The sequence below is a fragment of the Leuresthes tenuis genome, unplaced genomic scaffold (assembly GCF_036924035.1).
Source record: "Leuresthes tenuis unplaced genomic scaffold, fLeuTen1.0.hap1 SCAF_24, whole genome shotgun sequence".
NCBI lineage: Eukaryota > Metazoa > Chordata > Actinopteri > Atheriniformes > Atherinopsidae > Leuresthes > Leuresthes tenuis.
In genome coordinates, this window is record NW_027325378.1 from 11,410,086 (window position 1) to 11,426,160 (window position 16,075).

The following is a 16,075-nucleotide window of genomic DNA, read 5'->3' on the forward strand; positions in this document are numbered from 1 at the left end:
CCTTTCTGTGCAAAGAAGAACGCTGTTCAGGTTGCTTAACAGAATGTACAACACTGAAGGCATCGTGGTTTAAAAGTGTGCTTCAGTCAGAGGCTTCTTCAGCTCTGCTGCCACAAAAAGTAGTACAGGGGGTCACTCCTGCCCACAGCTTTAACGTTGCACAATGACTGTAATCACATGACTATTATTTGTCATTTTACGCTACGACAATAAAGTTTCCATTTAGGGATTAATCAAGTATTTTTCAATTTGATTTAGCTTGTTTTTCATTATTACCTCTGGGGAAAGTAACTAATATATAATGAAAGTGCTAAAAGTGGATGAAACTGGAATGACAATAAAAGCCACACTTTTCAAAAACCTTTCAATAACACGATAAAGATCACACACACAAAAACACAGTCTTAGACCTTTGATTTATTAAGTTAAATGTACAAAAGATCAGTGACTTGATACATTACATGTTTCAAGGCTTTGTCATCAAGACAAAACAAATTCTGTCCCAATCAAAAGCCTCCCAGTCTTTTCACACTGCCTGCCAGCTCTCAAAGAGACATTCATACATATTCCTGTTGAGATCACAGTACAGTCTACTGTATAATGTAGCTATTTCATCAAATTTGTATATAATGTAAAAGAAACTTCATATAAAAGTGCAGAACAACATGTATTTACAGTATAATAGTTTTCCATATAAAAGAAGTTCAGCAAATCCTGGGTGTGCTCTCTACTGAACAGCTGCTTGCGTAGCTAGGAAGCTCTCCGCTTTGGCAGTTGAACGTTTGTGTTTACAAGCAGATTCAGGTAAGGCACTGACAAGGGTTAAAAAGATTTGATCGTTCCTTAAGTGCCACTGTATTACAGCTAGTCATCGCTCCTCTGATAGTTTTTCGTCTTCATGTTAAAGAATCCAGCGTTTGATTCCATCTGGACGCTTTCAGACGATGTGCGGTGGTACGCTTCAGCTCTGTCGACGTTGTACAAAGTTAGATGTGCGGGTCAGGTCATAGACAGGCCTGCTTGAATGGTGTGGGAAGCTTAAGGAAAAGCATGGGGGCGAGCGGATTTTTTTCGAACTGAACTTAGCAACAAATACATAAACAAGACGCTTCCTTCAAACTGCTTTTGATGATCGCTGCAAAGCTGAAATTGGAAAGTCTGATTCGGTCTGTGCAGTCGACAGTGCACAAAGCTGCCGTAAGACAGAAAAGGCTGCAGGGCTCTGAGGTGACAAAAAGTCCAATATGACTAATACTGCATGTTAACATCGAGTTCTGTCTCTTGTTTTTTTTTCTTTGGCAACTTGTAAATGGAAAGAGGCTCACCACAAACGACGGTGGGATGAAGGTCCTTGACCCCAACAGCAGTGTTGGTATTGCTTAAGAGACATTGCACGCGAATGCCGAAAAAAGGTTTGGTTTTCTGTTTTTTTTTCTTTTACATTGGACTACAGTTCTCACCATGGATGCTAGAAAAATGCGTCGAATAGAAAAATATCTCCTCCGTAGATTATCTTGCATGTGTAAATGTCTCAATGCATGATATCAAAAGTGCAACGTTGACAATCCTTCTAATAGGGGGTTGTGAGTGCTATGAAAGCAGGGAAAGGGCAACCCTCTACGATGTTAGGAAAAAAGAAAAAAAAAAAGACATTCTGACTTACAAATTCTTACTGTAAGGCGTTGACGGAAATACATTTACATTTTATAGGGTGACAATAGAAATCTCATCCGATAAGATGAATTTGCGCGTGTCCTATAAAAATATTTCACCAATCTTAAAGACTGGTAAATCACAGTGTCTACTCAGTCCGGTGACACTGTGCTGCGGCAGTAAATGCATGTAAAGTGAGACCCAGAAAGCTCGAGGCACCACTTCCCTCTAACTTTGGCTACTTTTCCTACTCTTCTTAAAGGGGGCATACTGGAACTTGTGAGACTGTCGAGTGCCCTCTTGTAAGCCCCCTCATGAGGGAACACAAAACGATGCCTTGGAGGACTCTGTAGGTCTTGACAGCAAATCAACCTCGCATCTCAGGGAGTAGTCTGGGTTGAGCTTGTTGGTGAGAGATGCAGGGGTCCTGACAAGGCAGACACTTGTGATCGATGACAAGGCTTGGAGAGTTGGAGTGTTGCTGAGCCCTGGAGCCAGGTGACGAGAGGAGGAGGGGACCCTGGGGGCGGGGCGGGCCGGAGAGGAGGGGACGTGCCGGGACCACAGGGGCCTCGCAGGCAGGGAAGGGAACAGGGATGGTTGTCCACAGGCCTCAGAAGCTGCCCTGGACAAACGGGTGACTGAGCAGAACATCCGCGGTGGGCCGCCATTTCTCCTCCACAAAGACTTGCCGTAGGAAGTCCCTGCAGGCGTCAGACACACCCTCTGGAAGCATGGGCTTTGTGGGCTGCGTGGCAATCTTAAAAATGGCTGCCATGGCCTCATACTCGGACCAAGGAGGTTTTTGAGTCAACATCTCAACAACAGTGCAGGCGACACTCCTGAAAAAAAACAAAAAACAACAACAAAAATTAATCTGTCTGCAGTTCCGAGGGTTGGGTTTATACACGGCCTCCATTTTATCAAGGATAGATACTTGGTTTATACTATTCAAATTCAACAGTTAGAGGGATTTTTTTCTTCTTCCCTTTAGTGGGATTGTGTGAGCATTTATGGTGGTCAGTATCTTAACCCATTTAAGCAGAGGAGGTGGTCTCAGGAATCACCTTCCAAGCACCTACACTGCAGCCTTGACTCTCCTCCCCAGGACACGTTTACACGTTCGATCTGTTGACCAACACATGCTTGTTCAGACAGGTAAACTCACGTTTGAGAATGGTTTAAACGCCCCACATGATGGTCAGGTGAGACAGTGACACACACGTGACCCGTGAACGATGCTTCACTTTTGAATGAGAGGTGAAACGTCTCTTAGAAACACTGAGATTCACTTTTTGTGCAAAGCGCTGTGATATTTTCAAGGCGTTGGTGGTTGTGGTTAGACGGTGAAAACCTGCTCTTCCGTGGCCCCTGTTCTGAGTAACTCTTAGCTTCGCTTCTCCATGAAAAATCCACACCGATACTTCAAACCGAGAGCGCTCTGACTGCTGCTAACCCCTGACTCCTCATAAGTACTTCACACAACCCTGTTTAAAAGACATTAAACATCCCTTTAAACTTTAACAATACACGCTGTCAAACTTGTGCTTTTTATTGAAAAATATTTTCATGTGCATTATAAATTTTATACTGTGGTACATTAGATCACTTTACACTTTATACATATGTTTATGTTGATTCGTTCAGCATTAATATCTCTGTTGTGCGATTAATTGCTCAGATTTCTCAGCACACAGATTACACATGGTGCTCTCCACCACTATTGTGTATTTTTATGCTGAAGGAGTCTGTTATCCCTTCTGGGCCTCATTCAACCCGTTTCAGTCTGATAGTAACCTTACCATACATCCGCTTTCCGGCCATATCCCTCCCCATTAATGACTTCTGGGCTCATCCAGTAGGGGGTGCCAGTGACAGACTTGATTCCTGTACCAGAGATGCAGATGGTCTGGATACGTTTGCTGGCTCCAAAGTCTCCAAGCTTCACATTCCCAGAGGAGTCTCTCAGGATGTTAGCACCTGGTGGAACCAAACAAAATGAGCTCAGCTATTCAAGAGTCTCCGGAGAGCTGTCAATATCTTTTTAAGGGGGTACAGAGCTTGGAGGTACAGTTAATGTGCTCGTGAAGTTCCTGTGCCAGCACATCGACTGACTACAGGGGAAAGGGTAACTTTCCCAACGCCAAAATATGGACAGAATTATTTCTAAAATGCCATGGGAGATCTTGAAGCTGTATTTATAAAAATAGTACACTCCTTCGACTCTACAAATACCGAGGTTTATATTTCCTTTACTTTGGGGAAAATGACTGGTTGGCTTACACAAATCAGAAACTCAATTACTAAGTAAACTGCTCCACGTAAGACAGATCAAGCCTCAACACCCTCTCTTCTCATTCCTTCGCATTTTTTCCGACATGTCGCCGTGTCCATCCCATTTCCTTCAGGCACACCACTTATTTGATCAGTGACTAATGTGCACCACTTGTCTCCACACCCACCAAGGGATTAGAGGGCTGCACAGTAGAGAGGGAGAGACTAAAACTGCAACCTTTACAGCTCACTTCTCAGGCTGTTTCCACTGTCTGCATAGTTGTTACATACAGAGCATGTAAGGATGTGGGGCCTTCGAATAAATCAGGGCATTAACATTTCTGTGACTCGTTGGAACATAAAATTTACAGTCATGTGTAATGTCATGGCTGGGATGCCAAGCTCCAGTCAAAAACCACAAGAGCTGACATCTCTTTTACTGCAAAAAGAGGAGCTGTGAGATGAGGTGAGCTCAAGGCGTATTTTACACACACAGAGCATATTTTAAGTGGAAAATCCCACCCACGCTCCCTCTCATAGAGCCTGGTCGCGTCCCGTGTGACCCACTATCTTTTTCCCCCACCAGACAGTACATTTCCCTCTTTTCTGGCCGGGGTTTGACGAAGCAGCGACTCCCAGAGCTGCGGGCAGCAAAACTAAAGCCTTTCCGTCCGGTGTTGAGCATTTTTAGACCGGCCAATTTCACCAGCGTGAAGCCTAATATATCTCAAAGGGGTGTTCAAAATAGCACATTTTTTCCAGGCTCATTCTGAATGACCAAATGAGGAAACGTCAGCTAGGATAAAAAGAATCATTCTCAAGTTTTCTCAGCAACAGTTGAAGCAGCAGTGCCCATATAGCTTAAGATGTATGCTGTCTCTCACGTGTGGGTGTTCATCGGTTACTAAAGATTCTACTTTGACCTTTGTTAAGTTTGCTGACTGAGTTACCTTTGATGTCCCTGTGTACAATCATGTTGCTGTGCAGGTAGGAGACTCCCTGGAGGATCTGTCTGGTGTATCTTCTAGTCACTTTCTCTGTAAGAGCTCCGTAGGCTTTCAACTGGTCCTTTATTGAACCCTGGAGAGACAACATGAGAGAGGGACAAAGTCTTCATGAATATTGGTGTGCGTGAGGTTGAAGAAAGGGATTACTACAGCCAGTGCGCTGTCACTACTGACACGCTCAAGCGGGGTTATTTTGGTGTTTGGAAAAAGCAGCCACCAAGCCAATTGTCAAGTACAAAAACCACATATACAAACACACAAAGTGCGGAAAGAAGTCAGCCTGATACTGAGTCCAAACTGCCCCCAATGTGCTGCGTTTCCTTTCATTTCCCGTCCGAAGTTCCTCCCAAGGAAACCTCGGGAGTAAAGACCTGATCCAATAAACCTGTGACGCACTTTTGGTGAAAACAAAACATCTCCCTTTTCATTTTCAGCCGACAACAAGACACCTTAGCAGCTCTCTGCCTCTCAGAGGGACGCCCCCTTCCCAGCCTCGTCCGCTCTCCCCCCCCGGACCACTCAAGTGTTATCGGTCAGCAACAGCAGTGCAGCCGTGCTGCACAGTCACACAAAAAAACTTGGCTTCATCGACTCCTCTCCTACCTCCGCCAGTTCTGCTGAAACATAAACATTTCCACTTTCCAGACAATGTGTGACTAAGACGCTCAATGGTGCTGAGAAATAAAAAAAACAAAAAAAAAACTTTTTAAAAAAAAACGCTCAGGAAATAATGAAAACAGGCTCCAGGACACGGTCCACAGGCGACAGTCACTCATTAAAATGCTCATTTAGTGAGAAAGCGATCTCATAAAATGAGCCGTTTTGCTCACATTAACCACCAAGAGCAGGTTCGCTGACAGCTGGTGACATGTCCAAATAGTTTTCAAGCAGATGTGGCCAGTATGGGATCGGTCTGACGTTAATCCGAAAAAATCTGTCCACCTTTTCTCACAGCTCAAGTAACTCAAAAAACCGTCACAAATGACTGACAAAAGACAGCATACACATAAGTATTCTCCTGCAGAATACACACCCCGGGCATGAACTCCACAAAAATGGTGAGTTTTCTCTGTTCCAGGTCCCGAAGACAACCGTAGTACTGAACGATCCGATCATGTCGCAGATTCTTCAGCAGCTGAATTTCACACTCCAGAGCGTTCACTTCCTGCAGAGAAAGAAATGACTTTATTACTTGCTGATCATAAAATCGCTTTGTCTAATGCTAGAAATGCATGCAGTGAGCGCCTCATTCCAAGCAGATGCCGTTTTCCTCTCGCGGCTCATCTCTCACCTTGCTCGTTTCCTGACAGTCAGGATCAAAGGGCACCTGCTTGGCGGCCAGCTCCCGGCCCGTGTCGGCATCATAGCAGAGGTAGACTTCCCCGAACGCCCCTCTCCCCAGGAGCTTTCCCTGTCGCCAGTTGACTGGCGCCCGTGGTGCTGCAGAAACACAACACCAGATGAAAAACCACCAATAATTCATTTGGTTACTAAGCCCCCAGAGACAGACAGCAACATCGTGATATACTGCCTGAGTGTACACCAACACTGAGGCTGTAAACTGTAACTCACAATAAACCTCACCAGACAAGACGTCAAATCCACTGCAATTTGCTAAATAACTCCCACTGCAAACCCTCTCAGACTGGGGGAAACCCTAGATATCACAGACAGGCAGTCAAACCACAATCCGCCAACACAAAGTTGTCGAAACCTAGAAAGATCATCGCAGCAGCTCGCTTCCTCTCAGGCCCAGACTCTGAGACTTTGTTTTGGACTTAGCAGGCTTCTTTGTGGCTGTGATAAAACTGTTCGGTTGTGTGTGGGTGAGAAAAACCACCGATTGCTGAGCCGAGCTTTGGCAGCATGACAAAGACAGATTCTGGGCAAACGGCACGTAGAGACTTAATGAGGACAGATGTCATCAGTGAGCTTAAGACATGGACCGATCTGGATGATGAGGGGGGAATCATGCCTGCTACGAATTACAGTATTACTATACATCATTTCCACTCCTTCTTATAACTAAGAATTAGATTTGACAGCAATTGGAAAACAGATTGTCCTTGATTTGCTTCTACCCATTATGGCAGAACAAATAGTATTCACTGTTTCCAACTTTTATCTATATTTTGTTGAAGAAAGTCTATCCCACTTATATCTTATAATACATCACATCCCACATCTTCCAGCTGAGTTACATATCATCAGTCTGTAATGGCTTGCTCACTGCAAAGGGAGTAAAATCTAAATTAGAAATATTATGGTGATGATGAAAAGTATGACTTTACAGCATTTACCTGAGGACTGGAAGTCAGTGGTCATCCACTATTAACACCAGTCTCTAAAGAGGTCCGGTATGTTAGCATCTTTGTGTTTTTGAGTTTCAGAGCTTCAGCTGTAAAAGCTCGAAGCGTCAAAGTGAAATACTTACACTTGGTTGTGCCACGCTGGCAGCTTTTGCCCAGTGAGCGCAGGTCGCTGTACTGCAGCGTGCTGTCTCCATTATAGCTGCGTGTGCGACTGGAGGGAACCAGCTGAAAAAGGTTCTCCTGCGGCATGAAGCTGCGCGGAAGTGTCCTGCGACCTGAAAACACATATATTAACTAAATTAAACACTTTTTCTTTTCTTTTCTTTTTTTAAAAACGACATATTAATGACTCTATCTGCACAGGCCACAGCATCTGTGTTTATATTGTGAAGCTGCTTTCACACAGTTACTTTATAAAAGGTTGTGCAGAAAGTGACCAAGACTTTCGGGCCGGCCAGAGCCTCTCACCACTTTGTCCCGCTTCCCCTCAGACAGGAAGCAGGGCGCTGTGTTTTTACACAAGTTTGGGTTCACCACAGGGAGACGTAAATCATTGCTAACCAAGGTTAGCCCCTGAATAAGCAATTACAAGCAGCTGCCTGGACCAGCAAGCCTGCACTCATTGTGCAAAATTCTAGAAAAATGCCAAAGCAGCCAATGATATTCCACAGTATTTCATATGGAAGTTAAAAAAGTGAGGAGGCTGCCTCTAAAAATATGACCAGATGCGGTCTGGTAGTGGTGTGTCTGTGTTGTCCTGTAGACATAGTAACATATCTGTTTAAGCTGTGTTGTTGTCATTGCTCTAGTAAAGCTGGTTTCTTACGATCTCCATAATCCTTGCTGCGATTGGGCAACTGGAACTGGCGTGGGAAAGTCCCTCCTTTCCCATGGCGACCTGAAAAGGGAGCAATTAGGCAGAAAAACTGGATGTCAGCGAATAAATCGTTAAAGCTCGAACAATTAGCCTCATATTTCAAATTAACTCTGCACTGGTGGTACCGGTTTCACAGTCACATGTTCATACACTTCTCATTTCCATAGATCGCATCTGACACGCGAGATCTGCTTTTGCTCGTCTCTGCATGTCAAATCAAAATCGAGTTCGGCGTCAGAGCGGAGCACAGCTTTTCGCACATGGAGCAGAGCCGTTGTATCGCCTCATTGCAGCCAAGGCAGAAACGGAAAACAGCCCATGTGTGCGAGCTCGGTCCTCGCTCTGAGCGCAGCGGAGCAGTAACTAAAGGCAGGTGGGGAGCGCTGCTGACGCATGCGAGCGCCGACACTCACAGCACACGCACTAAAAGGAGCGGACCGGAGCCACTCGCAATTGAAAGCAGCTGTTCTGTCAGATGATTGCCTCCCCTCGCGCTGTTTTTGCGGCCGTATCCCATGGAGACGGGAGTTATTTTTTTTCTGTTTGGCAGCACGGGATGGAGAGGAAAAATCTACTCACAGGGAATGATAAACAAACACTGTAGCTCTCAGCAGGAAGGGCCACACAGCTTTACATCTGGGAAGGGGAGTGCATGCATGTGTGTGCAAGCACGTGCACGATTGCCCAAGTGAGTCCTCGAGTACTGCTGCAGCTATGTGGAGCTCTGTGTACACAATATAAAGCAGTCCCTGGTTTTTTTTTGTTTGTTTTTTAATAATATACAGCAAGGGGGGGGGCGCAGGAGAAAAAGAAATGAGCAGATTGAGAGAACTGCTGCGTTCAGAAGGCTTTGTGCGGCGTTATCTATCATTCTGCGCCATTTGATCTCCGTTCTGAAGGAAAAGGGAACAGACGGGGACCCGAGGGACAAGAAAAAGACGAGCAGGGGGCTTCAAACAGGCGAGAAGGGATCATGAAAAGGCGACGTCTATTAAAACGTGGGGTAAAAAAAAAGAGATAAAGATGGGAGATGTGATGAGAGACAAAAGGTAAAAAAAAGAGGCTACGAATAAAAGGGTCCACAGTGTGTGGAAGATAACACTAGAAGAGTTATGATGCTATCAAACTCCCTTCACCCCTGTGAAACACAAGAGATACAACCAAGATGTTAACTATATTCACCGTAACCTGTTCCTTATTTTAAGTATATACTCGCAACTGAAACTGTCAAATAGTATAGTCTCCTTCCTCATTTGTAACCTCTGCGAAGCACTTGTAGTGGGGACACATTTAAAGCAGCGGTTTTTCCTGTAAAGCTTAATCCCCGGCTATTATCAACACAGAAAAAAAAAAAAAAGAGCTTTGTGATAATGAACAAGGTTTTTGTCGTGTACGAGCAGAGAATTAACTCGAATTTTTAGAAACCCGAGTGACGGCTGCACGTCTGTCCTCGCTTACCTTTGTATTCATAGTTGAGGTTCAGGTAATTATTGTCACGGTTGTTCTGGGAGAAAGGAGGGCTGAAATGACAAAGAGAAGAGGGGGGAAAAGTTGTAAAGTCGTGTGCTATTTCATGCGGTAATTCCCCTTATCTTCAAAACAGAGTCTGGCTCCAGCTGCTGTTCTGCAACTTCAGAGTGGGCTCGACTGTAAAGAAGCGCACAATGCCTCAAAACGGCTTTTTGTATTCAAAGTAGTTTTCTGCCGATCACGTTTGATGTTTAAAAACAGAGCGCTGAACTGGAAAAGATAAGCTGGAAGTTGAGAGCCTCTCTGTATCAGCAATGAAACAGTGAAAGTTAGCGGTGGCGCTTGGCTGGACTGGCAGCGAAACAAATTGTTCTGTATAGCATGAAATGTGCGTCCACTCCCCCCCCCCCGGCCATTTGTAAGCAACCCCGTCCAGACGATCCGCCAGAGAGTGACGTCTCTGTTGACCGCAGGGCGGCGCGGGGCCACGAGACCCTGGATAAGGGGCACGCATGCCCGTTCGCAGGGAAAAGTTCCATGCACTTGTTTCCTGCCATTGTTCTGCAGCCTGGAGCCCTGATAAGCCTCGTGCAGGTAGAACCATTTCCGTCCTACTCTCACAGCCTTGCTCTTGCTCACTTGTGCTCTCCCTTTGATTCAGATTCAGTCTTCTCCCTCCTCGGACTCTCCACTTCACACTCTTCCCTTCTCTGGCTCAGCTTTTCCTCTCATCCAGCATGTTCTTGTTCACTCTGTCACATCTCCCACTCAGTCACTGCTTTTCTGGCCTTTGTGATAACAGAGGAATCCAGGCGTCCAGATAAGAGTTGTGTCTCTATGGCAACAGCAAAATGACCTGATTTCTTTTCCACACAGCAAGCCCAGGAGAGGTCAAAGAGCTAAGCTTGCCTTAAGGACCATTTACAAACTTCACTGAGAAGCTCTGGTTGCTTCTGTGGACCTGTTTGCATCAAGAACTCTATGACGCAATCTGAGGCTCTCATCAGTGTAAATAACGCTGCTCTGTAACATGCATGTGTTCGACATAAATCCCCACAGACGAGGGCCATAAGTCACACACACACACACGGCGCGACGACTCACCTGTCCAGTGCTTGATCTATTGATTGGCAGCTGCTCGACAGCGAGTTGTCCGCACTCCCAAAGGGATCCAGCATCTGACAAATGCAATAACAGAGGGGTCGAGGTCACAGAGCGTACAGTCATGTGAGCAGTGTCTGCACACTAATCATGCCTCTAAAATGCTATTGCACTCCTATGTAAGGAAATAGATGCAATTTCATCAGCAGAACTTAGTAAAATATCTCTAAAACTATTGGGAAAGATGAATTAAACGTATCGAGTAAGTACTGAAGAGGTCATAATCAACAGATAACAAAACATGTTAGAAAACTAAAAAAGTTTATTCACCCATTAGTTTACTGCCTTAAAAATAAACAATTATTTGTACTCAGCATTGACCGATATAACACAGATCCCACTCAAACATAACAGAAAGGAGAAGTGACCACAGAAACATCATCATAATTAGCTGAAATGACACAAATGAAACTCAAAAGGTAAAATCAAAGTATCAAGCTCTCTCCAAACTGAGTGCCTGTGAGGAAAGGCAGCTTTAATAGAGTCTTGAAAGTGTCTGAGGTCTGAGCTGTGTATGTAGCAGTGTACCTTCATGCACTAAGCTTTTCCATTTAAATTTAACATGAAAACACACCTTCAGTAAATCCAAAAGGGAATCTTTAGTCTCAAATTACTATAGTTTATTAGTATAGTTTGTTTTTTTGTTTTGTTTTTCTCTCCTCAAGTATGGCATTCATCGTGCAAATAAACCCTTACATTCTGGTCTGAGGTCTCCGGGATAAACTCCCCTTCACTGTGGATGCTGGTGTAGGAGCCCTGACGGGCGATCTGCTGCTGCTCCTCTGGGACGCTGCCTGGAGGCGGAGACGTCCGGCCTGTGTGGAGGGAACCTGGGAGAGATGCCGTATAGAGGAGGAAAGTGAGGAAAAGAAGAACGGGGATCAGCGCGTGAACAAGAACATGAGGAGAAATTGAGAGGTAAAGGTGAGAAAGAAAGGAGGGAGCACCAGGGAACGATGATGAATAGATGAAAACGAGGAGCAGAGGGGGGGGGGGGGGAGGCGGCACTGTGTTATTCATGGGTACCAGTTCAACAGTCATGACTACGAGAGATGATTTACAAAACCACACCGCCGCCACCTCTCACCTCTATTACTGTGACAAACGTTCTGCTGGCTGAACTGCAGCAGAGACTGAGCACTCGTCCTTGTAACACTGAAAACACTCACTGAAACTATCAGTGGCAGAGCTGACAGCCATCCTGAGGCTGAAGGGGTACCAACACGGAGAAGAGGTTCCCAAATACGGCTGAAATCAACAGTCAAAAGAGGCAAAACTGCAACTTTTTATTCTTCAATTTTCGCTCGTGTCTGCCGATGTCCTTCACTCCATTTCCTGTCCGCCCCCCCCAGCTGTTATACGTCATTGAGGTACCCGAGCTCACATTGCATCTCCACTTAACCATACACTGTGACCGCTTTCCTGTCACCTCTTATCTGTCACCACTCCTTCTCCTTCAATCTCAGCATCCTCTCCCCCTCCTCTCTGGATTATAGAAGGCAGGTGGAGGAAAATTCAACTCGAGTTATCTGACGTGGGACGGTGACAGCATTTACACGACTGCTGCTACGCGCGAGATGGGTTGTCACTGACAGCAATCGCAGAGGGTTCTCAGCTGCTATCCAAAAATGCACTTTGTCTCCGTTCGTGTCTGGGGTTTGGGATACGACTGAAATACTGACCCTTCTGGACAGAAGCAAAAGCCTCCAGCATGTGAGACTCACTGTTTCACAGGGCAAAATAAACCTTCAGTTAGAGTTAGATCTAAAGATTAAAACTAGAGTAATATACTCTGTATTTCATAAAAAGTCAACGTTTAGATCCGCAATTTTAACCAAGCTGACAAGAATATGCAGACTGATGGTTGCTTGTTGGGAGGACAGATGCTTGTGATGACAAAACGTCTCTCTGCTTTCACTTCCTGTTCGCATTTTTCTGTCCTGACCGAACATGTCGCTCCTCTATCCATTAACATTCCCCATGAGCATCCACCATTAGCGTTGTCAAGCAGTCATCCTTGATGGCTCAGACACGGACCAAGAAATCCTGGCAACAGCAGGTTTTAATTCTTGATTTTTTTGGTTTCTGTCCCCTCTCAGACACCAAGACTGGTCCATATTAACGTACAACGGTCTCTTGATGAAGCTGTATTTGGTAAAACTGCTTTGTGTGACAGCATGCTGGCCTCACCTGTCGAGTGTTTGCGCACCCTCTCGGAGCCCTTGAGCAAAGACCCCTTTAAATCTCCTAGCGACCGCGATGACTTCATCTCGCTCTGTTTGTCCCTGCTGTTCACCTGAAGATACTGCGGACAAAACCCGCAGGAAGCAGAAGAAAGAGAACGGGGGTCAAGGCAGGAAATGAAGACAGCACTGCATCGTTGGAGGAGGTTTGTTTCCTCACGGATTTCAGCAAACACTGGCTGTGCTGCAGCTGACTTCATTCAATTGTCACATGGTTAAAAAAAAAAACAAAAAAAACAACAAAACATGACTGTGGCTTGCTGTTTGCTGACTGATATGATGGTTGTCATGGTTACAACTGTGCGCGCATTGTTAGGGACTCACATGGTTGTTTTTGGGGGTCTTAAGAAGTATCCTGAGCAGCCCGTTAGTCCCAGAACTGCAGCCCAGTGTCAACACCGCCTGATCGAGGTCCTCCTGGGTCTTCAGGGGCAGCAGCAACTGAAAGGACAAGAAAACATAAAGCACATGACCTTTCACTGCCTATTATTCCGCAAGAATGGCATGTAAATGGCCATGTAAAGCAGCAGTGTTGGGAAGATGTTACGGGTCAGTTACTCTGTCAGAATTCTAATAAGTAATGTCAACGTTTGAATCTCTTTATCAAAGAAAAGCAACTTTTCTGATTATTTTTCTACTTAACATTTTAAACCGAGCAGTAAAGCTGAAAAAGTCCCCGTTGGGCTTGAAAACCCATGTTAGATGATGACAGCATTATCACAGCTGGTAAACGGGCTTCACGCTCCACAGGGTGTCCCGGCCCCTCTCTGACTTCAGAAGGCAAATATTGTTGAATTTCCGTCACCGTTGTACATCTTTGTCCGCTGAAAGGGCCATTGAAGAATCAATGGGTAAATTATGTTCAGTTTTTTTGTGCTTAGTGCCACATGCGTGGAGCCTGACTGCATCCACAGGCAGCTTCCTCCAAGTCGTCGAAGCCGGAATGAAACTGCAGTCCAGTTTGGTACTTTATTGAATCACGATGAGTATAAAAATGCCAGAAGGCGGCACTGCAAAGCGACAGAGTGACTGTAAACTGTTTTTAATCAAAAGATTAAAATACAATTACCCTTTTTCCCCTCACTAAGCGATCATATTACATTCATTATGTAATATTGTGTTATTACTCACTGCATCATGCAACTACTTACACTGCAAACACTGTATCTCATGCATGATGCATGGGGTTTGAAGATTTGATGAGCTATCTTAAAAAAAAAAAAGGGATTTCTAAGTTCTTGAGGTACTGAAAGCTTGAAAAGAATATTGTGAAATCACACCCACAACACCGAAGGTAGAAATCGGACAAATCGAATCAGACCACTCCGGTGCTGCCTACCTCAACTTCGTGACCGCAAAACCTTAACTTCCCGAAGCCGTTTCTTCAAGCTAATTATAAATAAAAAATTCAAAAAGTGCGACTCCTCTCTTGTTCTCAGTGGTAAAGCGTTCCACATCACAGCAGCCTTCACCGAACACCAGTGTCGTCTTTTTCCTCTCAAATAAATCACACCCAAAAATACACCAACGCCGAACCAAAATCAAGATCTCTTAGAACTCTTTTTATTAGCACAGCTATCATCGGTCCTCTTACCTCCTTCTCCATAAAGAACATGTCCATCTGCTGGCCAAAGGCCTCAGTCACTTTCTGCAGCAGCTCCTTGATCTTCAGCGGCCTCTGGAACGGGATGATTCTGGAAAAAGGAGAAAGCCAGCAGGGTCAGAGACCAGAGGAAGACGCTTCTGTTGTGTCTGGCGGAAGCTCTCGTCACCTCCAGACACTGTAGAAAGTATTCAGTCACAGATGAGTATGAAAGGGCCTTTTCTTTTTTCCTGGTCGCTCTGGTTTTCTGACATTTGTTGGCATTGCATAGCCACGAGAGAATTTATTTTTCCAGACGTTTTATGATGGCGTTTCTATGGCAACAAGAGGAGAAAATGGATAGGTCAGCTGGGTCAAGGAGAGGAGTGAGACAAGCCAGCGAGATGCTAGTGGAGGATTAATCAATGTGATGGAAACAGAGAGCACAGGAGCACTCTGATGTAAATGTGGACTATATCAGATTTAATCTGTTGTGGGCCTACGTGTATGAGTGAGTGTGCTCACGTTGTCCGACTGTTCGAGCCTGAGCTTATCAGCTGGTGCTGCAGATAGAGTATACATGGAGCCGTGTGTTTGTAAAACTCTACATGCATGAGTGTGTTTTCCAATCAGTGTGTGCATCGGTCGCTGTTTCAACAACGCCGGGCCTCTCCACTAAGCCAGCACAAAGGCAGATGGGAAACTTCCTGAGAGGAAAGGGGGGGAAAGAAAAAAAAGAAAATCTGGAGCGGCAGCAAAAGCAGCAGGATGTGTGTCTTTCCCTTCTCTTTTAAAGAGTGACGGAGTGAGAGATACTGAGACGCGGAGATATTTACAGACTGTGAGAGAGAAAATAAAGGAGACAGCCTGAGAAAATAAAGAGAAAGAGGTTCTCTCCGGTGTTTCTTCTCCTCTTTTTTTAACCTAACCATCTCCCCTCACCCTCTGCTTTTGAAGAGTCCACAGGCCCCCCCTATCTCTTTATAGTATCCTGATTAAAGGGCTTGTTTTTATCCCATCACTTCCTCATCAGAGGCCACAGCTCTGCCTATCTTAATGACTGCTCATTGGTCCCCTCATTTGAGGAAGAGGATTCTGGGAAGAGAGAGGGTTAGCAGATCAGAGGCAAGCAGCGGCGCGGCTAAACGCTCTCTGTCTCTGTTTAGATTTAGCGATGATGTGTGTGATAAAGAGCTGGAGGGATATGGAGGACGGGTAAAAAAAAAAAAAAAAAAGGGGGGGGGGGTATGAGGATGCTGCTCCAAAAGATATGGATTTCCTTCCTCTGCAAGTGAGCAAGCATGTGGACACACACTAAGCCACAGGGGGGAAAAAACACGCAGATTTGCAGAGTTAAAAGAATGCTTACACACATCCCAGCACGCTTGCTTTCTCTTTCTCCTTTTCGCTTGTGAACAAAATCCCAGTCACACACACACACAAAGAAAAAAGGTCTGGCTCGGTTCCTTCGCGCTCTGGCAGGATACCCCGAGCCC

General features: G+C 45.2%; 1 protein-coding gene across 1 annotated transcript in view; it reads right to left on the reverse strand.

The window, feature by feature from the left end:
- Window positions 1–399: 399 nt before the first annotated feature.
- map3k22 (mitogen-activated protein kinase kinase kinase 22) overlaps window positions 400–16,075 on the reverse strand; it is a 34,999-nt gene continuing 19,323 nt past the window's right edge. Inside the window, exons 6-18 of the mRNA XM_072378022.1 lie at window positions 14,592–14,691; window positions 13,322–13,438; window positions 12,945–13,059; window positions 11,451–11,584; window positions 10,698–10,771; window positions 9,582–9,643; window positions 8,073–8,144; window positions 7,369–7,521; window positions 6,226–6,374; window positions 5,968–6,099; window positions 4,878–5,007; window positions 3,456–3,633; window positions 400–2,495 (exon numbers count right to left, since the gene is read on the reverse strand). Of these exons, the coding sequence (XP_072234123.1) occupies window positions 2,267–2,495; window positions 3,456–3,633; window positions 4,878–5,007; window positions 5,968–6,099; window positions 6,226–6,374; window positions 7,369–7,521; window positions 8,073–8,144; window positions 9,582–9,643; window positions 10,698–10,771; window positions 11,451–11,584; window positions 12,945–13,059; window positions 13,322–13,438; window positions 14,592–14,691 (1,645 nt within the window). The 3' untranslated portion in view covers window positions 400–2,266. The remainder of the gene's footprint in view (window positions 2,496–3,455; window positions 3,634–4,877; window positions 5,008–5,967; window positions 6,100–6,225; window positions 6,375–7,368; window positions 7,522–8,072; window positions 8,145–9,581; window positions 9,644–10,697; window positions 10,772–11,450; window positions 11,585–12,944; window positions 13,060–13,321; window positions 13,439–14,591; window positions 14,692–16,075) is intronic.